Raw genomic sequence first — 27258 nt, forward strand, 5'->3', positions numbered from 1 at the left:
GTCTTCTGTGTGACTAGCAAAAGCTTTAACCACAAGGCTACCCCACCACCCCGCTGTCTACTAAGAAAAATAAGCCTTGTGACCTAGTCATTTTGAAACTTGCTGAGAAACATTATTATTCTTAATGGCCTACAACACACTAGTCCAAACAGTTTGTCTGTTATTGAAGGTACCCTGAGGGCCATAGAAGAGTTTCAGGTTTCTTATGGGAGATCTCTTTTTCGGGCTGATCACTTTTAGGGCTGGTCAATATTTCAGGTTAAGTTGCATTCCCGAACATATTTTTGAGCAAATGAAAAAAGAGATGAACACCATGAGACTACATTGTATTGTCTACCTACCTTAATATGTAACTTGTCGTGTGGATCGTCAGGGTTTTGACTGAGGAGAATATTTTCTAGTTTGATATCTCGATGTACAATGTCTGAAAAAAACAAATGCAAACATCAGCAGTCACACAGACAGTTCTCCAGACTCACTGCAACTCTCTGATTGAATGTTTTACATGAAGTCAGTTGGTCAACTTGTCAGTTTATTTCCAGTTTGAAGAGAATATATGGATGTCAACTTCTTTATTATGAGGAACACGTTTCGGAGCACATGCTTACTCCTCCATCAGGTGGTTGGCTCCCATTGTCTATTGCTAATACCTATCAGCGCCAATCATCTGTTGGCTTCCCTTGTTTGTTTCTACCCTTTGTTATTTTCCACCTTTTGTTGTCTTATTAATTTTGTTGTTCTTACATGTACATATATTTGCTCTCTGCCTCATGGCATTCATTCATCTGATGAAGGAGTAAGCATATACTCCGAATATACTCATAATAATAAAGAAGTTGACATCCATATATTCTCTTCCTTATGTGTATCACTTCTACATGCCTTTTAAAGACTTAAAATTATTGTTCATATTGCTGGAACATTATGTCAAACTGGAGACACAAAGCCTTCCAGCAGTATCCCAGCTATATCACAGCAGAGTGTCAAGCTATTATTTGAAAGTATGGCCAACAATCCACACCATGAAATTCAGTCATCCATGCCACTAAGTCTAACCAATTGGTCTTCAGCAACCCATGCTTGTCAAGAGGCGACTAACAGGATCAGGTGGTCAGGTTCGCTTAGTTGGTTAATGCGTGTCATCATACCCCAATTGCGTAAATTGATGGTCATGATGTCAATCAGTGGATTTTCTAATCTAGATTTGATTGTTTAATATAGCTGAAATAGTGCTGAGTTTGGCATTAAACAACAAACAAACAAACATGAACACCCAATCAAACTTAGTCTCTTCTTACAAGTATAGGTCACGGGGAGCAAGTCTAGCCAAATCCCAACAGGGCTTCATGCAGAGGAACCATATAAAGTTGTGCTTACCATTTTTATGTAGATATGAGATTGCACTTGCTAATCTTTTAATGACAGTTTTGGTATCAGCTTCTGAGAAGTGTTTGTTGTCTTTCAGAGAGTCAGCCATCTCTCCTCCATCACACAACTCCATGACCAGGAACATCCGCTGTGAAGAACATACACACAGTACAGAACCAGTACAACAACACAGTGGTGTAAGGCAGCATTTCATCTTCCACCACAGTTAACTCCAAACATGTCAAACACAAACTTCATGAAAATAAAGGTTTTTACCATACAGACATAGTTCAAATAGAATGCCAAACTTGTTCTTGGCAACACAGTCAGTGTTCTATTATGGTGCTTGAGGTTTGCACCTTTAGAATTTGAATCAAGGGATATCCTAACTTAGAGTTAACAAATTAAGTCAAATAATTGCCTGCAGCAGAAGTAGGCAAACACACCTTTTTTCAGGTAGCAAAGTGAATTTTAAGAGGCATGGTTTAATTTATTACATTGACAGTGTCACTTTTTAACTGCACCAATGATATCCTTGATGAATAGAAAAGGGGGTTGCTGAAAAATAAGTAAGAACGAAATGATCTCGACAGTAGGCATTCCTATTGATTAAACCAAGGCACATACTGGGCACGGAAAAAAAAATAACTTCACCACAAATATTCACAGATAGGACATTTTACATTACAAAGTTATGATAGTAACTTATCATAACTTACTTGTTTTTGAAAAAATTTCACAATTGACAAAACAATGTGACAAACTAGATTCTGTGCGACTAGATATGAGGGGCGATTGGGTAGCCTAGTGGTTATAGTGTTCGCTCGTCACGCCAAAGACCCGGGTTCGATTTTCCACATGGGTTCAATGTGTGAAACCCATTTCTGGTGTCCCTCACTGTGATATTGCTGGAATATCGCTAAAAGCAGCGTAAAACCATACACACTCACTCACTCACTCACCATATTTGAATATGCATTCAAGAAGAAATGCATCAAAAACTACTGATCAAAAGATGTTCTACTGATGACAATAGTCACTTATTCACACATGGGTGTCATGGCTATCCACACAGATCAATACACATCATAGAGATCGATAATCGTTAACTATATGGATAAATTATTGATAAATATCAGAGAACTTTGAGCAAATATGCAAAAAAAAGTCTGAAACAAATCAACATACCTACTTCATGTCACTGGTGAGTGGTGATACATTTAGGCATCGATTACTTTGTGGGCATCTAAGTTAATACAAACACAGTTTCCTACCGTCTTAGGCAATTGACATGATTGACAGTAACAAGTCTTATCACAACTGGGTGCCCCTTACCGTTGGGGATTCCAGTACTTCATTGAGCTGGATGATGTTAGGATGATTTACTCTCTTCAAGATGGCCACTTCCCGCTCTATCAACTTGAGAGCCGAGCTCCCCGCCTGCAAGTAGGGTAGATTTGGTCATATATGAGAACATTCTGAAGACAAACGCTTTCAAAAAGAAGTCAGACAGTCCTGTGTTTAAGGCTGAGTTCCAGAAAAACTAAGTACTATCACGATATCAAACACCGAGAGTGACCTTCACACATAATACCCATGTGTGGAATCACAACAACTTTCAGGCTACATTACTGCTATCATGTTCAAGAGAAAGGGCATCCCACTATCATGAACTGTCATATATAACACCCATGACACCTCTCTCAACCTCATGTCATCTCCAGCTCACCCTCACCACCTAACTTAAACCCCCATGGAAGCTCTCTCTTAACCAAATGTCATCTCGATATCTCAACCCCATGACAATTCTAGCTCACCCTCACCACCTCCCTTAGACCCCATGGCATCTCTAGCTCACCCTCACCTAAACCCCCATGGCATCTCTAGCTCACACTCACCTAAACCCCATGGCATCTCTCTCTTAACCCCATGGCATTACTAGCTCACCCTCACCACCTCCCTTAGACCCCATGGCATCTCTAGCTCACCCTCACCTAAACCCCCATGGCATCTCTAGCTCACACTCACCTAAACCCCATGGCATCTCTCTCTTAACCCCATGGCATTACTAGCTCACCCTCACCTCAAACCCCATGGCATCTCTCTCTTAACCCCATGGCATTACTAGCTCACCCTCACCTAAACCCTATGGCATCTCTCTCTTAACCCCATGGCATTACTAGCTCACCCTCACCTCATACCCCCATGCCATCACTAGCTCACCCTCACCTCAAACCCCATGGCATCTCTTTCTTAACCCCATGGCATCTCTAACTCACCCTCACCTAAACCCCATGGCATCTCTAGCTCACCCTCACCTAAACCCCATGGCATCTCCCTCTTAACCCCATGGCATCTCTAGCTCACCCTCACCTAAACACCGTGGCATCTCTAGCTCACCCTCACCTAAACCCCATGGTATTACTAGCTCATCCTCACCTAAACCCCATGGCATCTCCCTCTTAACCCCATGGCATCTCTAGCTCACCCTCACCTAAACACCGTGGCATCTCTAGCTTACCCTCACCTAAACCCTATGGCATCTCTCTCTTAACCCTATGGCATCTCTAGCTCACCCTCACCTAAACCCCCATGTCATCACTAACTCACCCTCACCTCACCTCTCTTCCCAATGGGACCTGTACTCCACTCTCATCACGTCCCACCACTCCCCAGTTGCTCAAACCTCAAAGTGAGCTCTCCGCCATGTCCACAACACATCATCTACCCATGTCTCCCCCAAGCCCAAGTCACCTCTCCCATCTCTCTGACCCTGTCATTTGTCTGCTACCGCCATCCCATGTCATCTACACACTACTCCTATCTCTTCCCCTACCTGTCCTGCCCAGTGTGCAACCTTAGCCACTAGTCCAAAGCCAGTCTGAAGTAAAATTCTTTTCAGTCTAGTAATTCAGTTAACAATGGTCCACATGATAACACTAAAATGTGCAACAAATTACGCTAAGAGCCAAGTTCATGCTTGTGGACTTGGCACAGACTGGCCTCATTTTGTTTCAGAACATCTTTGACCCGTGAAAATCCGGGTTAGAAGAGGTCTTCAGCAACCCATGCTTGCCGTAAAAGGCAACTATGCTTGTCATAAGAGGTGACTGACAGTATCAGGTGGTCAGGCTCGCTGACTTGGTTGATGCATGTCATCGATCCCAATTACGTGGATCGATGCCCATGATATCAATCACTGGAGTGTCTGGTCCAGACTTGATTATTTATGTTTTCATATAGCTGGAATATTGCTGAGTGCGGCGTTAAACAAAAAACAAACATTCAGGACATCTTACCTTCTCCTTGTTGATGCTCTTGATGGCCCAGGACTTGCTGGTGTCTCGGTGCTGGGCCTCATGGACCTTCCCAAAGCTTCCCTGGCCAAGCTTCTTCCCCACCTCATAGCTCTCCTTGACTGCGCTGTCATCAGCAATACGTATGTGTGGAATTGTTGTGGTCATTTTGCGACCCTCATCACCTCAGGCATAAACATCTGAAACAACATCCTCATTTTACCGGTATGACCAACTGGACCAGTTCTCAGGAACTGCTAATCTAAGCCCTGTGTAAACAAGAACAAGCATGTTGTGTAACAATGTTGAATATAGAAAAATATCAGTCATAACAAAACATATCTTAATCCCCCTGCACTGTTATCATTCACGTGAATAGCAGACTTTGGCTGCACAATGAAACCTTATTAATCCAGACAACACCGTTCCCATGGAAATAATCGGGATTAACGAACTTAGTGAAAATGGGTATGGAGTCTGCAACTTTAGCCACTAGTCTCCAATAATATTCTGTTTGGTCCAGAAAGTTCTGCTAATAACAGTCCACATTGCAACACTAAAATCGACTGAAAATGATGCCAAGAGCCTGTTGAAGTTTGGACTTGTAGACTCAAATGTTTTTGGCACAGACCGTACATGTATATAGACATGCATTGCCAGAGCTACAGATTAGCTGTGTGTTTGCATAACAAAAGCAAAATAAATCACCATAACCCAATTAATTTGCTTAGTTGCTTATGTACAAATATGTATGAAGCACTTTAAAAATACAACAATGTGCCTAATTAACCAATGAAGCCTTTTCAGCTTGCGTAACCAAATATCTTCACACATCCATATTTTCTGATCAAATACAGTCATCATTTAATAAACTCTACCGCAGTGAATAATGCACAAAATGGCTATGTGTCACTTCTTGTAACTGAGACTTGTATGTCTGTTGTGAGCTCATGCGACAAGTGCACATAAACAGAAGAATGAGCCTCCTCACGGGTTGAAAAATGGGTGAGGTTGGGTGAAATGGGGTTTAACGTTGCATTAAACATGCCCTTGTGTGTGACTGCTTTTACTAGTCCAGATTTTTTACTACTACCGATTTTACAGTGCAAGCCCAGTGAGAAACCATGTTGCAGTTTTAACATGAATACCCCATATTGACACTGTATACTGATCCAAGACGACCAGTCTTTGTTTTATCCACTTCATACCGAGTGCCAGGCAGGGTAACAACAAGTACCATTTTTTAATGTCTTCTGGTATGACGCAGACGGGGATCAAACCCCAGACCTTCCACTCTCTAAGTGGACACTCTACCACAAGACCATGGAAGCGGTTTGAAAAATACCAAATAGACTTGGACCTAAGGGAGTAAAATATATTGATGGCAACAAATAAGGGAACAATAAAACATATTCGGAAATATAATGTTCACATTTGTTATTGATAGTTTTCTTTGGATATTCTATATATACTGATGGAAATTAATAAGGGAACACTTAGTTTTAGACACTGTAAGATGACCTGCTATCATGGGGTCCCAGCCTGTCCACCAAATACACATTTGAAACAATGCACACAAATCATCTGGAAGGTAGCCTTTCTGGATCAACAGCTTCCAGAGTAACAACGTTTCTTTGCAATGAACTGAGGCCCCTTGGAGTCTGTGACAGCAGAAGCTGACTATTACTACTCATGACATAACAAAGAAAATATGTCACTTAGCAATCTGCCTCATGTTAAAAGTGTCCTTCCCGCAAGTATACATTTTTTGTTGACGTTTGGCGAAATACAAATAGTGATAGAAATTGGCACTCATCCTATAGTCCTTACCAAACTGCCCAATAGAATAGGTAAAGGACTTGTAGATATTTGCCATCTTTAAGGGTTTTGCTGTATGATGTCATCTTAAGGACAAGTGGAAAAAAATGTTAGTTTCTATTGCTGATAAATGTTATTCAGGTGAGCAGTGGTGAAGGAAGAAAGAGTCATTTGCCCTGAATATGACCAAGTATATCAAGGGCTCCTGGGTATATGGAATGTACCCAGTAATCCATGGGTGCACTGTATGCATCACTGAACAGCAGGATTCAGCAATTGACTCAGGATTCAGCAAATGAGTGAGAAAATCGCAGAGAATCTTCAGGGAAACATGTTGCCAGATCAAGTTACCAGAGTTCTGAGAGGCAAAAATATAATCCATCAATTAATGATGACTGATGTCTACAAATGATGAAGATATTTATGGATGTCCTTAAGGTGAAACATTGACAGTGAAACAACTGGAGATTCAACACAGGATTGTGTTTGTTTGTTTGTTTGTTGTTTAACACCGCACTCAGCAGTCTGTAAATAATCGAGTCTGGACCACCAGACAATCCAGTGATTGACATTATGAGCATCAATCCATGCATTTGGAATACGATGACATGCATCAACCAAGTCAGCAGCCAGACCCCCTGATCCCGTTAATCGACTCTTGCGACAAGCATGGGTTGCTGAAGACCTATTCTACCGCGGATCTTCACGGGTCACACAGGACTGTGACCATGGTATGGAGTGTGAGGCCATAGTCTAAACACAGACAGGCAACTATTGGACAGTTCCAGAATAAGCTGTTCACAGCACTGCAGCTACTTCCTCCTTCAAAATGCACCATGTTTATCCACCTTCAAACACCAACGATCTCACAACAATAGAAACAATATTCAAGGAATACAACATATTGCTACTGATTGAGAGAAGGACTTGAACTGCTCCTGAAGCAACAAACACCAGTACCCCAGTAATCAAGTCATAAGGGTGCCATTGTACAAAGCGATCTTAGCGCTAAGGTCCTCCAACTCATACTCTAACATAGACTTTCGACAGTCACAGTGCTGAGGTTGTTTGGCACAAGGGTACCCTTATCAACAGCACCACAGAAGATGGCAATCAATGGCAGGGCATGTTCCTGTATTTCCCTCAGGTAACATCTGTATGGACACACTGCAGCATCAGCTAGCTTCATCATATCACTTCAGCTGCTTCAGCAACTTCAGCTGCGTTAGAAATTGGCTGAAGTCCTTGCCAAACTGCCCAATGCTAAAGGTATCATAAGGACCAGTAGAAAATTGCCATTTTTAAGGGTTTTGCTATATGTTATCATTATAAGGACTAGTGGACGAAAACTGTTAGTTTCTAACCCTGTTCAGCCTTGTGAAGTACACATTGGGAAAATATGCTACATGTGAAACGACATGAATATTAAAGGTAGAAGGTGGCAAAAGAGATTAGCGCCATGATGGGCACCTGTTTTAGCTGCAGCGTAAATAATGGATGCTATTCTAACAGGTGATGAAGCAGTTTGTAGCGGTGGCTGAGATCCAGGTCACCTCTATAGATTTTCTCTCCTAATGCCTTCCTTCTTCATTAAACTTTCACAAATCCTACAAAAGATATTAGACACAGTTCTTTGATTCCACAGGGGAAATTAACATTCTCTCTGCACCTCAGATGAGTTTTTTAATTAAAGGTCGTTGCTGTTTTCCATGCAGAATGTTATTTTACCTTGAACATACAAAGGTGTTTTTTTATGCCAGAAGACTTTTACAATCCATGAACTATGACAAATGAAATGAACAAAATGTCTATTTACATTCATAATAGTATGATTTCTCTTATAATTACATAGCTCTAATTTCCATGATTTCCATGATCAAATCTAGGCATTTAAAAAAACAAGTAGGTATTTGCTGTAAAAATAGAATTTACAACAAAACTCATAACAAACTGTATTTGTTACTGATAGATCAAATTAAGATTCATGTTATTTCAGGCCATATTTGCAAAGCCCATCCAAATTACAAAAAGACAAAAAAGTGCAGAGCTATTAATTCTGATTTTTTTCTGAAACATTATAACAATAACGTAAGAATGAGGACCAATGTAGTTTAACCATAGTATCATTGCAAGTTAGGCAACCAATTTAAAGCTAGTAGTTGTTTTAATGATACAGCAATACAGTATTGTATCCACATACGAGGCCCACGATACAATATATCACTTTGCAACCCCTGTATCGCAATACATACCATACATCATATTGTATAGGCATATTTTTTTGTATTTCCCAGTTGGCTTCAAATAGCGTAACATTCACATTGCCCATTACCCTACCTCCTAGCTTCTACACTACAACAGTACAATATCCCATCTTTGAACTCTGAAATAAAAAACAAATGATTCAGGGTTGATTCGCCTGCAAAATGTGAGTGAGTATGGTTTTACGCCGCTTTTAGCAATATTCCAGCAATATCATGGCAGGGGGACACCAGAAATAGGCTTTACACATTGTACCCATGTCGGGAATCAAACCAGGGTCTTCGGCGTGACAAGCGAAAGCATTAACAATTAGGCTACCCGACCGCCCCATGAAAGAATATCAACAAATGAGATGAAAGTACTGTAAAAGGGGATACAAATTGCATCACACCTGTAGTATCTGGATAGTATCATATCACAACCCAATGTATCACATCTATATAAAGCAACATCACTATCTGTGTCCTCAACACAATATTACCAGGTCACAGCTTCAGTCACAGGAACACAAGGCTGAGAAAATTGAGTCTCTACAAGTTCCTGGAGGGAAATACTGGACAATCATCAGCGACCATCAGTGGCGCCTCAACAACACACACCTATCAAATATCCCAGCAGGACAGGGTAGACTGTACTTGTATATCTAACACCATTTCTCCAGATATAACCACAAGCCTAAGCCAGTTATACAGCCCACAGTTAAATACTGGACAATCATCAGCGACCATCAGTGGTGCCTCAACAACACACACCTATCAAATATCCCAGCAGGACAGGGTAGACTATTTCTCCAGATATAACCACAAGCCCAGTTATACAGCCCTCAGTTAAAAATAGAGCCACAGGACTGTAGCTCACCTGTATTTTGATCAAGGTCATCATAAATGTGAAACAAGAATATGCAGGGATAGGTTTCTACAGTTGGTTGTTTTGTTTTTTTACGCCGCACACAGCAATATTCTAGCTCTATGACCGCGGTCTGTAAATAATCGAGCTTGACCAGACAATCCAGTGATTGACATCATGAGCATCGATCTATGCATTTGGGATACGATGACATGCATCAACCAAGACAGCGAGCTTGACCACCCGATCCCGAAAGTCACCTCTGACGATAAACAAAGTCGTCTCTTTCAGCAAGCATAGGCTGCTGAAGACCTATTCTCTACCCTGATCGTCACGGGTCGGTTTCAAAAACACAAGACAGCATTAGTATTTCATAATGATACATGCAGAAATGGCAGAATAATGGAAAATTGAGATTTTGCATTGTGACTGCTATGGTTGTAATGTTTAGATGTATAATGGAACAGATTTCTCTAAGATAATCGGTGAGACACGATTGCTGGGATCATATGTACAACATTCACCTTCATGAACTTTGGGTTTCAGCGTTAGAAATTGGCACTAGTCCTGTAGTCTTTGCCAAACTGCCCAATAGTTGAAGTTTCATAAGGACAAGTAGAAAATTGCCATTTTTAGGGTTTTGCTATATGTTATCATTATGAGGACTAGTGGACTAAACATGTTAGTTTCTACAACTGCACTACAAGCAGGAATGGCTGAGTCATGGAAAATGACAGAGAAGCCATGTTAAAAAATGCATCAGAATTATGCGGAGACTTTAAATACAATTAGCTGAAATGCGCACCATCGTATACCATGGTCACCAAGGTTTACCATGGAATACCAAGCTAAACCGTGGTCACTTTCATTTCTTACCAAGTCAAAAGAAACCATGGTAGACCATGGTCATTTAAGAGTTTAGACAAATCCATAGTGGACCATGGTCATCACAAACAAAACCATGGTAGACCATGGTCATCTCAAACAAAACCATGGTAGGCAATGGTAATCTTAGACATTGCCATGGTAGACCATGGTCATCTTAGACAAATCCATGGTAGACCATGGTCATCTTAGACATAGCCATGGTAGACCATGGTCATCTTAGACATAGCCATGGTAGACCATGGTCATCTTAGACAAAGCCATGGTAGACCATGGTCATCTTAGATATAGCCATGGTAGACCATAGTCATCTTAGACAAATCCATGGTAGACCATGGCTATTTCCAACTGTGATTAAAAAAAATGAAAATTGACCTCCTGTTTCATAATTTTGAATTTCATTTACGAGTAAAAAATAATGGTAACATCAAATGAAAAGTAACTAATTCCAAAGTTTTCATCCAATAGTCCCCAATGATAATATATAGTAAAACTCTTAAAAAGGGCACATTTCTACAACCCCTCATGATATTTTAACCATTGGGCAGTTTGGCAAGGACTACAGCCAAAAGACCTAGTGCCCATTTCTAACACTGCTACATTGAATTTTTATGCCAGACTAATTGTAGAGCAACTAATAATAAAAATAAGCCATAAGCTAAAAAATGGAAAGTGGGCCTACTACTACCTGCCAAACCTCTTGGACGAACTGACCAGCTGAGCACTCTCCCAGACAAACATTACCCCTCAATAGTTAACTACAGTTGATTCACTGAACCTTGTCCACCATGCCCACAGTCATCTCGGCATGGTTGAGTGACCCTTCACATACAGTATGGATCCCCCACAATGACAATGAGTTTCCTATGATTAACATCTTGGATCAATCTAAGCCTAAACCCTTCATGGGGTGTTATTTGTATACATTATATTACACTGTTGACACCTCTGTAAACCCATGAATAAAGACATGGACACCCCATATTCCATTGTCAGCCTGTTTTTGTAGGCAGTTAATTAAGGTAGAGAAATACTTCCAAACACATGCAGGTAACACATAGTAAACACGACAGTTGTCATGCTGTTCCTACTGTTTGTGAGGGGCCATTTCCTGCTAACACATTTACCTTATGTTAAGCTCCACTGAATCACACAGAAATAAAAATAGCATGGATAATGTCTCATCGTACATGAGGTACTAGAGACGGAGGTAGTAACACTGCATTCAGGCTAGTACCACTGCTCTGAGGCTAGTCACACTACACCAAGGCTAGTAACACTGCATTCAGGCTAGTACCACTGCTCTGAGGCAAGTAACACTACACCAAGGCTAGTAACAATGCATTGAGACTGCTAACACTGTATTGTAGCTTATACCACTGCATGGATGATGGGAACAATGCACTAAGGCTAGTACCACTGCATTGTGGCTAGTAACACTGCACGGAGGCTAGTAACAATGCCTTAAGGCTAGTACCACTGCATTGTGGCTAGTAACACTGCATGGAGGCTAGCAACAATGCACTAAGGCTAGTATCACTGCATTGTGGCTAGTAACACTGCATGGAGGCTAGCAACAATGCACTAAGGCTAGTATCACTGCATTGTGGCTAGTAACACTGCATGGAGGCTAGTAATGCCTTAAGGCTAGTAACACTACATTGTGGCTAGTAATACTGCCTTTAGGCTATTTACACCTCATTGAGGCTAATAACACTGCATTGATGTAAGTAACAATGCACTGAGGCTAGTAATATTCATTGAGGCTAGTAATGATGCATTGAGGTGAGAAACACACACCATGCCGACAACCAATCTATTATTATCTGTATATGATGTAAACATGTAAAAAAACACACAGCTGAATTCGATAAAAGCTGAAATATCTAAACTTTCAATAGATTTTAATGTTGACAAACAAACACCTCACAATCTGCACAGAATGAGTAACAAGAAGTAAAACTACTTTCCATTATTTACGAGGTCTACCAAAATACAATAAGCGCCATCTCAGTTTAAAACAATGGAATCCACTGAGGTTTGAAGTCTTCAGCAACCCATAATTGCCATAAAAGGTGACTATGGTTGTCGTAAGAGGCGACTGACGGGATTGGGTGGTCAGGTTCGCTGTCTTGGTTGATGCATGTCATTGTATCCCAATTGCGTGGATTGATGCTCATGATGTCAATCACTGGATTGTCTGGTCCCGACTCGATTATTTACAGACTGCTGTCATATAGCTGGAATATTGCTGAGTGCGGTGTTAAGCTGGAATATTGCTGAGTGCGGTGTTAAACAACAAACCAGCCAAACCAACTGAGGTTTGAAACAATTATTGATAATTGTACAATTACAACTTTCAGAAAAACACAAATTGCCAAATTTAGATGAAGTAAATATATGAGAAATACGGACATAAGTAAAGCCTTATATGGGAAGTTGGTGTTCACACATGTTGGTTCTTGTTAGCAAACACAATCATGTACTGGTTCCCTGGCTATTGGAGACTCTCACTCACCATTGCTTACGATAACGTAATCCTACTTGGCTGGCAAGGTGACCCAGCTTACTACAGGGAAACAATACCGCAACTAGAAAATGTCAGCATTTAAATAATGGGTGTAAACCAAGCTCAACGCTTTCCAAACACTCCTGAATGTACTTCAATGTCAAACAGACATACGATACTATGGAGTTGCTATGAGGTATGATACCCATATATTGGGTATTACCATATTAGGTACCCCTAGATCTTTATTCATTATTTTTATGTGAGTTTTCGCTTTATTATCTTAATCTAGGGAAACATAGGTCTTTCATTTTTTACATAATGACAAAATCCACTTGACTTTCAAGATTAACTTATACGAGCAGCAGGGGTCACTCTAGGAATTTTCTGACATGGGCCTTTTATGTGAAAATTTCAAATAGTCCAGAGGTACACCCATACAGCACAATGTTAAAATGCCCCACTGTATTTGAAAAATATGGGCCTTTTTTCAAATTTAGGGGCTAAAAGCACAAGGCCCCACCCTAGAATTATCCCTGGAGCAGAGATTTTGTAAACTAGTCAAACTATAATATCCTGTTATGTATTTGTGAAAGATCATGTACACACACATTCAGATGTCTCCAAGAATATTTTGTCCTGACAAAATCAAAATCAATGCATCCCTCCACAGACAGTGTCTAAAGTTGGCAGTCTGACTCAACCACTTCTGACAATCTGTCACTTGACGTAAATAGTTCAAAATAACAGTTTATTCCATACCTCATAAGAGTGAATGCTTTGATGTACTTATCAGCACAGCAACTATTTACATAGACAAGCAAAGACATACACTTGTTCAAAAAAAGTCTTTACATCTATTCTTACAGTATGTAGACAAATATCTAAACTGCTTGACAAAATTGCCTCAACTTGTATAACCCTTTTTAACCTATTGAAGCTGCCTGTTTATCGAGCCAAGTGTGTGTACCTTTTGTGACTTGACTTGAGAGAGAGCTGAGCAGCGTTCTCCATAACAAACCTATCTGAACAAACATCTCACTTCCACTAGCATGTCCAATAAGGGTGTGGAATAGTTTACACCAAATGTTGTGTGTACATGTTTAGACCAAGTGACTCAACCACTTGAGCAATGGACAAGATGGCGGCACATGGAACTAGAAAAAATGTAGAATAACTAAAGAAATGTGCATATCTGATCAGATGGCAACAGGTTGATCGTACATACTTCTTGAAAATAAACTGGGATGTGTTCTCTTTTCCTGACAAATCAAATAAACTATTCCTTACAATCTGTACTTGACCACTTTCAGAGATGAGGAAAACAAGTTTATCTGTACATGCTGTATGTTACAAAAAAATTGTCGCATGTTGGGCGGTGGGGTAGCCTAGTGGTTAAAGTGTTCGTTCTTACACTGAATACTGGGGTTCGATTCCCCACGAGTAATGTGTGAAGCCCATTTTTTAATTTCACGGAGTCATATGAAACAAAATGCCCAAGTTATGTACAAACAAGCATGAACACCGGTGGACCCTTGTCATAGCCTGAACGTTAAAACCTGGAGATTGTAGGTGTAGCTAGATTCAAATACTATATACCCGCCTACCAATGTGTCTCCGCAGAGCGGAGTAAACAAGTGTTAATCAAATCATGTACCTCATCGAATCAGGGGTAATTATACGCATGGCTCCCCAAGATGGCTAGTTCACAGAGATACACCATCAAAGTCAGGCTAGCTGTTATACAAATCAGGTGTCTTTACATTTCCTTGCCTTGCTTATTGTCTGGGTCCATGTCTGGTGTTTGAAAGCTGCCAGTGATTTCTGCCAGGTGAAGTGTGTGGTAATGTGGTATACTAGTAATAGCCAGGTTCATTGGCTGGAGGACTTATCAGCAATCTGTGTGTGACAAGCTCGGGATAAGATTACACAAGGTAACTGAGCTACAACCTAGGAATACTTAGTGCCCCACCTTACTGCTTAAGTGGCTGCTCGTAAACCATCAACACCAAAATATCTAGAATTCAGCGTTAGACATTGGCATTATAGTCCTATAGTCCTTGCCAAACTGCCCAATGGTAAAGGTATCAGAAGGACTAGTAGAAATTTGCCCTTTTTAAGGGTTTTGCTATATGTTATCATTATAAGGACTAGTGGACGAAAACTGTTAGTTTCTAACCCTGAGAATTGGTTCACTCAGAAAAGAACACTAAAAAACATCAAGATCAATCATTAAATCATTATTCTTGCATTCGAAACATAGTCACATGCTGCTTTCAATGGTACAGGCACATCAGTGATACAGTTTTGTGGATATTCTCCGCTGGAAATATGGAGCACTTTTGGCAATATATATCACACATTAATTACCAACTTTAGCAAAAGTTAATGAAAATTATGAGAAAATAGGATGTAGAGCTATGATCATACTGACTTTCCAGTGCCTAGCCAGTTATAGCTTACAATTTCTCCGCTATATACATGTGTCGTTGATATATTGTAAGTTGACCACCGGTCTTGAGGGTCACCTGAGGGACTAGCAGACACCTAATTTATTACAGGTATGTTTTATGCATGCATGCTTTGGTCAAAATCGGTAATGATACCACAGTTAGGTATTTATCCACTTCATTGTGTCAGATAAAACATAAAACTATTCCTCTAGAACTATTTCATTCAGAAAATATTGTAAATATCAAGATAAAGGCATCTAACTTGATTCATTCAAGATACAAAACTGCAGTTGGTATTTAATGCCAACAATTCAGCAATTTGAGAGGGGAAACATAAGAAATGTGCCTTACAGCTTAGCGAGGAACACTGAAATAATAGAATGGGTCTCAGCACATCAAAATCCGAAATTCACATGTTAGGTAAGACAAAACATGATAAACACACACATGATAAACATGATAACATGACAATGGTTTATAAAATAACAATATTATAATTTCAGAATGTATCATTTTTACTTGACTTCAAAGGTATTCAACACAATATACATGATTTCTTTCTATGAAATAATTATCTCATTAAAATCAGATCTTAAAGCTCACTAGCAAACTAACCATGCTAACAGCATTCTAGACTTGACAGTGTTCAAAACAACATGAAGCATTATCAGTATAAATGTAACAGACTGAAAACAAAGCCTAGTTAAATATGCAAGGGCTGGGAATGTTTGGTTGATTACCAACTGAAAGCTTCCACCATGGTGAATAGCAGCTTAGAAATAGAGTCAACCCAAAACACACCTCCGTAAAGCCGTAAAGCCCAGCCTAATCTCTCAGCATGCACGTCAATAAGAAACTGACTTGACCCTACCTGTTCTATTCTCTCCAACTCAGCGCAATAACAGACCGTCAAGATTTGACCAATCAAATCCTTCAAAACACTGCAATCACTTAATTTACTCGCCAAATATCCCCATACCTATAGCTCTCAAATAAGAGCTGTTCATAAATCTAGAGTGGATTGTCAGAGCGCGTCATGCCGGCGTTGATGAATGCGTCCGTGACAGCACTCACCTCCAAGGAATTACAACCTTGATCACCACCACACTTACTCAAATATTTCATAACCTTTCCACACAAGATTTCCCAGAAGACCTCCACATGCACAGAATAAGGTGTACGAGGAACCACTATCCGGCCACTCAACTGTAGTCTATTATTCAGCGTCCTGGCATAGCACTCAACAAGACATAATTACATTGAATTACCTTTCAAGCTATGAACGTACAGGTATACATGACAGTGCTCATAATCTCCCCAATGTCCTTTCACCGCTCAGACTCAAAGTAAGGCAACAGTGGCACCAGGCTTCGGTTAGTACAGTTCACAATGGCTGTGTGCTTACTCCCAGAATCTCACAGTCAAAGCCTGCAGTTCACAATTAAGCAAGTCACCAAGAATGCCTACATAACCTTGCTTGACGTAATGTCAAACCCTCCATTCAAAACCTTCGGGACTGTAATGAGCAGAGCAAAAACTCAGAAATACGACCCCACAAACAATGAGCTGAAAACAAAATCTGATAACATGCAATTTACATTTTCCTTGTCAACACTAAGCCATGTTAAGTAGAATTTGACTAGTGCTGCTACCCTAGGTTACTATTGAGAGACTTTAACCATGCAAATTGATCATTAACAAGCGGCCTCGTAACATCTGTTTTACAAATGACATGGGCTCGATATTTCATGCAACAATCACTGCCCGAGTCAGGTGGTGTTTTTTAACAAGGAGCTACACAATGGGGCTGGCTGGGTAGATGTGGTGACAACGCCATGCACTGACACTATGTGAGATAGGCCTACCTGTTGTCAAAACAATGTAATGGCATGTGTGCTTGGTGATGCAGCCACGTTTCACTCTCCGTCCTGACCCTAATGACAGCCACAATACGACACACGATACAAGCAGTGTATTGCTTGTACTGCAATAACACTGGAGAGCAATCCATTATCTGTATTTTACTCATCAGAGAAACAGTAACCAATGAACCTTGCGTAGCATACCATTATGTTAATTTCGGTCATATTTCTGAAAAAAAAAATGGCCACAAAACGAAAAACAGATGACAGATTAGTATGTACTCAATTTTTAATAAATCATCAAATGTCAGGAATAAATCATCAAATGCCATAAAATATTAACTGTATGAGCTTGTCAAATTTATTTATTGCCTGAGATGGAAAAGTAAGAAATACACCATGAACGAGTAGTGATCATGATAATCGTCTCGTTTATTGTGTATTGCACACTATTAGCACGATAAGCTTGATCATAAAACCCACTATGCATAATTGTCTCATGTACTCAATACTGTAGGGGTGAAATGATACATCTGTGAACCGGTGCATTGTGAGATTTCATGCAACAATACGATACACAATACATTCTTTTCTGTATTGATACAAGGCAATACACTCGCTAAACTAAATTACTTAATACTCATTTAATGACCTCCCGCGTTTTTGTCAGTTAAATATCACAAAATGTGTTGTTAGCATTAGCATTTCAAGTTCACTACTAGAATAGCTGCCATGAACCTGCTCAGAAATATTTATAGTCAAGACATTTCTGAGTAATTTGACACAAATATGCATATCAGGATATATAACACATCGTGACCTATTTATCGTGACCATGCTGTACCATTTCACCCCTAATATACTGCACAACAAGCGACAATTTACAACTTCTAAAGCCGGTATACAATTACAAGCAAGTCAGCCAGTTCCACCCAGGGAAGTGGTTAAAAGATTGATGGAGTTCTAAACAGACTACATTTCCTCTGGGTTCTTGGACTAGTTAAGATAAATCTTACATCAGACCTTTTTAAAGTGTAATGGTATGCTGGAGATCGGGTACCTTTTGACAAGATAAAACACCATCTCAATGGGCCATACAGCTTGAACTTGATTGACTTCATACAAACATGCTGTTATATATTACACAAATGCCCCCACATAAACAAAGGTGTACATGATGATATTGACCCTGAGTTGCTGATACTGTGACGGCACGTAACATACATCGTGTACTTGGGATGCCATGACAAAACAATGCTTTACTTGTTTACATTTTATATCAACAAAATAGGCATAATTTCCAATCAATCAGAGAGTACGGCAAGGATGAAATATTATACATTATTAGATGCAGCACTATCATATTCCATCCCATGCTGAGCAATAGTACCACGGCACTGGAGCTCACCTGTGATATAATGACATGAAAAGTTCAAAAACACAAATAAAACAGCCAATTCAGATCCTGCAGCATCAATATTTTGATTTATAGTTTTAGTAATGGGTGTTAACAATAAATCATCTCTGACAGCTGTTGTTAACATTAAATCATCTCTGGCAGCTGTTGTTCACAATAAATCATCTCTAAAGATCCTCTATGGCAATGAATGTTAGCAATAAATCCTCTCTGGCAATGGATGTTAACACTAGATACTCTCTGGCAATTGATGTTAACACTAGATACTCTCTTGCAATGGATGTTAACAACAGATAAACTCTGACAATGGATATTAATACTAGATACTCTCTGATAATGGATGTTAACAACAGATATACTCTGACAATGGATGTTAACACTAGATACTCTCTGGCAATAGATGTTAACACTACATACTCTCTGGCAATGGATGTTAACAATTGATCCTCTCTGACAATGGATGTTAACAATTGATCCTCTCTGACAATGGATGTTAACAATTGATCCTCTCTGACAACCAATGTTAAAAATTGATCCTCTCTAGCATTGGATGTTAATAGATCTTCTCTGACAATGGATGTTAACAATTGATCCTCTCTGACAATGGATGTTAACAATTGATCCTCTCTGACAATGGATGTTAACAATTGATCCTCTCTGGCAATGGATGTTAACAATTGATCCTCTCTGACAATGGATGTTAACAATTGATCCTCTCTGACAACAGATGTTAAAAATTGATCCTCTCTAGCATTGGATGTTAATAGATCTTCTCTGACAATGGATGTTAACAACTGATCCTCTCTGGCAATGTATGTAAATAGATCTTCTCTGACAATGGATGTTAACAATTGATCCTCTCTGACAATGGATGTTAACAATTGATCCTCTCTGGCACAGAATGTTAACAACAGATAAAATTACCCAAACTGCCGGAACCCCACACTACCCTGCTCCAGTCTTAATAAGGTTAGATGACTCATTAATACTTGAATACCTACTATCATATACTCTCACTAAACAAGAATTCAATAGGTCATATGCACAAATACGCCCAGCAAAAATGACATGGCTATTTAATATCAGCTAAAGCACAAGGCATATATTACTGTGTTACTTAAAAAGGACTTAGTGCATAATACTGCCAGCAATATTCTTTATTATTCTTTTATAACACTGACCCCGATCTTAATCTCCATAAAGTGTTCACCATTATAGCTTGTGGCAAGATATCAAGTTAGTAGTTACCTTCACGGTTTGTAAGCCAATCTCAAAGTTAGGACCTCATTGAAATATTGTTTATAGTATCATTCCGCACATATAATGCAAGTTTCAATACTCTGTTCGTTCATGTTTTCAGGTATTAATAAACGACTTAATCAATTTCAGATAATAATTCAATATGATTGGTCAGTCTGAATATGATGAACCATGATAACAGTAGCAACACACAGGGCACATGTCCACATAATGTCGGAGATAATACCACCATTGAAGAAAACTGTGGAACTTGAACTTCTATCCAATTCATATTTATTTCAAGATAGGTGAGGTGAAATGATGTTTAGCGTCACGCTCAAGATTATTGCACTATAGTGACGTTCATGCATATGTGTGGCTGCTCGTACCAGTTCAGTTCAGACTAATGTTGAATTTAATGTGCTAGACTACTGAGATGCCGTGCCACAGTTTGACATGAATACACCACTCAGACACAGTGTACCATCTCCATGCCGATCAGTCCTTGTCTTAGCACCTTAATGCCAAGTGCCAGTCAAGGTAACAACAAGTACCATCTTCTAAAGTCTCTTGGCATGATGCGGCCTGGAATCAAACCCCCGACCTTCATCTCTCTGGGCAGATTTTCTCTCCACTTGACCATGGAGACGGTCTATTAATTTCAAATATTGTAACTGTAACCAATTAAAACAAGAAACAGTAAAAAACAAAAGCAGCCCCTTCACCAAGTTCACTGTACGTCTCGCCAGAAATAATGACACACCACTATACATGTTCACATGATCCAGTTTGATACAATATTGTTTTGTACAACCTCAAACCAGATAACGAACCCTGCCTGTTCAACATAATGCCAACATAATGGGAAACCTAACTACGAAAACCTAATACATCAAAGTCTTATTCCTCTTGCTCCCTAAACATAAAAATCATACATAGTATTCCAATCTGTGGCTTTAGCCACTATTCTGAAGCCCAAGTCTAGTAAATTTCTGTTCGGTCTAGTCATCTCAGCAAATAAATGTCCAGATGGTAACACTGAAATGTATAAAAATTATGCTAAGAACCAAGTTTGGGTTTGTAGACACAAAAGATCATGTCATATTGGTTTTCCACTCTAAAGACATCACTTATCGACTTTGTAAAACCACACGCCCCCAATATGCTCAATGCAATGCAAATTTATTTCAACCTGCTTCATGCCTCCAGATGACCCTTGAAGATCCGGGGTCAAATAGGTCTTCAGCAACCCAAGCTTACCATAAAAGGCGACTATGTCGTAATAGGCGATTAACGGCTTGATTGATGCATGTCATCGATCCCAATTGCATGGATCGATGCTCATGATGTCAATCACCGGATTGTCTGGTCCAGAATTGATTATTTACAGACCACCGTCATATAGCTGGGATATTGCTGAGTGCGGTGTTTAACACCCAACAAACAAACCCGCAACATTACAATGCAGCCGTGTAGATTCAGATATGATATGCAACGGCTTATGCTTGAATTATTACCACCACACTATCATAAGCCCTCAGTAAATGCCCTGGGCACTTAAAACTATAGACTAAGGCGGTTGCTTATTAAAAACTTTTAAAAAAAACATTTGTAACATACACAAGAAAGTATGGATCATATAAATGTAAGAGCTTAGTCCAGGGTTCTCATTGGGATTACTTACAGACTGGTGTATATGGCCATTGGCATGCTTACTGGTGCACCACGATTGTTGTAACTCCTCCACTTATCTGTTTGACAAAGGGATCGCAGCACTACAATATTTGTAACTCCCATTCTTTACTGTTTGACAAAGAAATTGTAGCATTACCATTGTTGTAACTCCCATACCTAATTGTTTGACAAAGTCATCATAGCACTATGATTGTTGCAACTGCCTTACTTTACTGATGATGAAGAGAATCCTCTTCCGTTGTTGAGTGGTAGAGCATCCACCCTGAGAGCGAAATATCTAGGGTTCAATCTGAGTCTGCATCATACCAAAATATGATAAAAGATGGTACTTGTTGTTACCCTGCCTGGCACTTTGCATTAAAGGGATAAAACAAGGACACTGTGTCTGAGTGTCATGTTAAACTGTTGCTCACACATTAAACACACACATGCACGCACGCGAGCATGCACGTCACTATATTAGAGCAATAATCTTGGACGGGATGTTAAAGTCCATTTCAACTCCCTTGACAAAGAGGTCGTAGCAATACGACTGTTGTAACTCCCTTACTTGACTGTTTGACAATGAGATTGTAACTTACCATGATTGTTGTAACCCATATTTTATGGATTCACAAGGCAAATAATAATTACAACTAGACTGTCTTAACATCCATACCTTCCTCTTTCACAAAAAAACTAATAGTTTTAGCTTACCAGTCCTTATAATGATAACATATAGCAAAACCCCTAAAAATGGCACATTTCTACTAGTCCTGAGGATACTTTAACTATTGGGCAGTTTGGCAAGGACTATAGGACTTGTGCCAATTTCTAACACTGACTGCTATTCCAAACACGAGGCGTAAACAGTGTTTATCATCATGTGTAGATATCTTGATAGATGTAAACACAAGGAGAGTAGGGTGGCAATGGGAAAGGCATGTCCCGCCACTGCTACGTGTGTCCTCCAGCAGGCAGGGTGATCAGGCTAGTTCAGTCTATGTTCACAATCCCTGTACCCTGGTCTGCCTGATAGCACAGCCATTGATTAATCCATTTCTAAGTCAGATCCCCAGATTACAAGTAGACCCATACTAAGAGTGCCATGACTGGGTCACTATACTGGCTAGCTCCTAGACTAATCACTTTCCACATTCCACCAAGTCCTGTAAACATTTTCTGCATGATAACCATGATAACACTAGGCCAACTTGTTGTGAGCAACCAGATTTTTGTTTATGCAACAATAAAATACTACTGTCCACATATTTGCAGGATCGTAGCAATTTTATTTCATTTTTTCTAAGATATGAATTCTGATTTAGAAGAAAAATAAATAATCACTCCTAATATCAATGTCAACCGGTGAAGATCTGGGTTAGAATATGTCTTGAACATCCCACGCTTGTTGTAAGAGGTGACGATGCTTGTCTTAAGAGGGGACGAATGGGATCGGGTGGTCAGGCTTGCTGACCCAATTGTGTGGATCAGTGCTCATGATGTCAATCACTCGACTGTCTGGTCGGAACTTAATAATGTACAGACTGCTGTCATATAGCTGGAATACTGCTGAGTGCTGTGTTAAACAACAAACAAACAAACAAACAAACTAATAGCAATGTCTGTAATCTATAGCGTCATTGTCATCATCTTTCTTAACATGCTTTAAGTATAATACAAAGGCTGCAAATAAACTCATCAAAACCCTATAATATCTATCAACAATCCTGTCAGTCCACTCTCAATCCCTCATATTAATGATCAAGTCAACATTTTCCTACAAAACAAAACCTTTTTGAAGGTAGAGAATACAATAATGAATAATTAAGTCATTATATTATGCGCCAAATTCCATTCAAGTGAATGCTCATGGTCCTACATTATTACCACCTCGGCCAAATGATCAGCGTGCACTCAATTTTCACTCTCAGCTCCCTGGGGAGTTTACAACATTTACATTGATAATGTTGTTATTTCACTTTCATCCAATTATTTTTTTCCTGTAAACATGGTAAATCAAAAAGAAATAATACTAAAAAAGTATTATTGTGCTGTATTTGATCATAAAGTCAATAAAAAATTTAGGGGCAGCCTCCATTATAACATCAAATGAAAACTTGGGACCATGCTTGCTGGCAGGTTTCTCAAATTCAGGTCTTATTGACATAACTATGACTAAGGTTAAACTTCATGTCGCTATCACCCTGTGTAAAGTCATGTTGATCGATGTATTCGTGTAGAAACTTTGATGTACCCAGACCAGTACATGGAACAATGAGTCATAAATAACTTCACATTGAATGTATAACATAGGAAATGCTGGTATCACACCACTAGTACTGCTCTACAGAGCCCATTGCGACACAAACAATACACATCACTACAAAGTACACCTGACAATCTTCTTTCTTATACCAATCCCACAATATACCATATCATGCTTATCATGTTCAAGGTTATGAAATTCTTTGGTTTTCTTGTTTGGTATTTCGACGAACAAGAATATTCTTACAAAAATATATGAAAAAAATTGTGCTTTCTCAAAGATCTTAAGAAATTAACCTGAAATCTACCCTGGCAATACATCTATTGTGCCTTCAGTCTCAAAGCATGCTGATCAAGAAAGCGCATAAAAGAAAACTAAATTAGCCTGGCCTTGAATTGTATTTTCTAAATAACGTCCAGCGGATCCTTGCATGCCTAAGGGTCGCAACCCTGTACAGCAAACTTGCAGCCCAATCTCACGTTATCACCAGGCAGATGGGATAGTATAACACCTATAGGAAATCCAGGTACGAAGAGAGGATCTAGCAGCCTATGCTTGTCGTATGAGGCGACTTAATGAGTCAGATGGTCAGGTCAGGTTGACGGCATGTCATCATATTCCATTTGAAAGGATCGATGGTCATGTCAATCACTGCATGGTCTGGTCTAGACTAGAGTATTTCCAGGTCTGTCATATAGCTGACTGTATCGTATACAACAATCGAGCAATATAGCATTACAATTATAGAGAGCAGCCTTACACATAACCATGACAACCAGCCACAGGAAAACAGACAAGCAGCTATTTTCAACACTGCTTCTATGCAAAAATATCTATTTAGTCTTCAGCAGTGTATTTTAAAAATATTCTAATCAAGAATTGACATGGATATAGTTTGATGATAAATGTATTTCATTCAATATGTTACAAAGCAAATGGTGGGACGCAAAGCATTTGAGTGACTAGCACACACTGGTCAACAAGACATTGAAAATCATTCAAAAGTTACTATGTACTTTGAAACAATTTCTCTATGGTATCATTTGTTGATTGACCGATATCTTGTCTGTAAATCCCAAATCAATGAAAGCCTTGGCCTGAACTGCTTGTCATGCTTGTGTGGTCCATGTAGCTTCTAGGTTTAGTTGTGAAACAACTGCAGCATTTCCACCAGTAACTGGTGAGATGAAATGGGGTTTAATGTTGTGTTCAAGATTATTGCACTTATATTGCAATGTGCATGAACATGTGAGTTTGTGGCTGCTTTTATTAGTCCAGACCAAAGCCGTATTTATGGTCCTAGCCTAGTGGATACCCACTTCAGTCAGAATATACTGACGTGCAAACCAATCCTCATTTTACCCCTTTAATGCTGAGTGCCAGGCAGGGTAAAAACAAGTAGCATCTTCGAACATATTTTGGCATGATGCATCCAGGGATCAAACTACCAACCTTCTGCTCTCCAGGCAGAAGCTCTATCCACTAGACTATGGAGTCATTTCCACCAGTAAGCAACATTATGGAGTTGAGACACATATACCTATCACCATACTTAACAAGATACTGTGAACTCAGCTAGTTTTCTTTATTATTTATTTTCAAATTATGATACTGACATACAGATCAGCAATCCATTAAAGACACATTCATAAGAAATTTCCAAAAATTTCCACTTAATATCAACGTTATATTTCAGAGGTGAATGTTGTACCTTGAAACCTGTTCTGACCTAAGCTCTGACCCAAGGATATATTATAATACCTCTTTAAAAAAGTGACAACAAATTCAAAGATAAAAAACACTCTGTATAAACAATAAGTGAATTACATATGTAAAACCAGTCCTGAGCATATAATCAAATTCACATAAATATATGAATGAAACATGAACATTAAACAACTGAGCACAAGCTGACAAATAAGTTTCATTTGGCATGATAAAGCTAGATAAAACAATTATAATCATATAATAGGTCATTTGGTGTGATTAGGTAGTTTGTTTACAAGGGCACAGGTGCTTGACCTGTTCAGATTTGGAACTATACTGATCCAATCAACATAGACTAAACGCTCTAATGGCTAATAGAACTATACAATCACAGTCACCATATATCACCTTTGAAATAGCTTAGACTAATAAGGTTAATTTGCTATAACCTTAAATATGCATTAATTTATCGTTATGTCAAACCATTATTCATCATTCCGTGATATATTATCATGATTATTCAAAGACAAAGATTATTTTAATCTCGTAGTTGACCTTCGAGAACCCAAAACACTAGGCTGGGGAACATATCACAGAGGTCGCGATTCGGTCTGTCAACTTCAAAAGTTCTCGGCTTGAAAAAAGAATCTTCCACACTTACCAAGGATAATTACAGGCCCACAATATGTCGAACGGAATGCACTGAATTCAGTCTACAAGCTGTACAAACTGTCAAATCCATGTGATAATTCTCAAGTCATTATCTGGTAAGTCTATGCAGCAAACCAAAACATTCGTAAAGTTTCAGTCGTGTCGCCATAGGCGCTTTCCGATGCTAACGACGCGACGCACATTTCTGCGCACGACTCTCGAAACAGGCGAGATAAAAAGAGACTGTCCGTCATCTGCGGACCGCTAATAAATTCTAGTGTACCTAGTATGTTATTGTGCGGTTTAAACTTATAATTATATACACTATACTATTGCTCTAAATTATGCATATTCGAACAATCTTGAGAAACATATCAACACATTAAATATAATATGATTTGGACTAAATGTCACATATTGATGAATGAGGTGAGGTGAAATGGGGTTTAACGTCGCGTCCAAGATTATTGCACTTATACTCTGTGTGTGGCTGCTTGTACCAGTCCGGACTGATGTCGATTTTTAGTGTTAGCACACTGAGATACCATGCCGCAGTTTAACATGAATACCCCATCCAGACACAGTATACTGACTCCGAACCGACCAGTCCTTGTTTTAGCCAAGAGTGCCAGACAGGGTAACAACAAGTACCATCTTTTAACGACCTTCCGCTCTCCGGGTGGACGCTCTACCACTGGACCACGGAGGCGGCCTATTGATGAATGACGTTTTCTGAAAAAGATGAATCCCCTACCTATCCCCTGCCGTTTTCCGCGGCATTGACCATGTGCGGAATGGAACTGGCATGGGCGGATACAGCTTTTTTCAAAAGTGGGTGTGCACAATTATGATCTATTTATTGTCTTTGGTGGTAATTTATACAGAAATAAAGATTTTTTTCGAAAAAAAATGTATCCGCCCATGACTGGGGTCTTCCCGTTGTAGCATAACCTCGATACTTCACCACCTCTCACATACATTAGTGAACCAGTCACAGTTAAA

The 27258-nt window shown here is 39.4% G+C and overlaps 1 protein-coding gene across 1 annotated transcript in view; it reads right to left on the reverse strand.

Annotated features, from left to right (window-relative positions):
- LOC139474582 (serine/threonine-protein kinase 33-like) overlaps window positions 1-26424 on the reverse strand; it is a 40507-nt gene extending 14083 nt beyond the window's left edge. The window contains exons 1-5 of the mRNA XM_071257651.1: window positions 26267-26424; window positions 4668-4864; window positions 2704-2808; window positions 1378-1516; window positions 342-424 (exon numbers count right to left, since the gene is read on the reverse strand). Of these exons, the coding sequence (XP_071113752.1) occupies window positions 342-424; window positions 1378-1516; window positions 2704-2808; window positions 4668-4832 (492 nt within the window). The 5' untranslated portion in view covers window positions 4833-4864; window positions 26267-26424. The remainder of the gene's footprint in view (window positions 1-341; window positions 425-1377; window positions 1517-2703; window positions 2809-4667; window positions 4865-26266) is intronic.
- Between the last annotated feature and the right edge of the window lie 834 nt (window positions 26425-27258).

Source organism: Haliotis cracherodii, unplaced genomic scaffold (assembly GCF_022045235.1).
Source record: "Haliotis cracherodii isolate W230 unplaced genomic scaffold, xgHalCrac1.p SCAF_3, whole genome shotgun sequence".
Lineage (NCBI taxonomy): Eukaryota > Metazoa > Mollusca > Gastropoda > Lepetellida > Haliotidae > Haliotis > Haliotis cracherodii.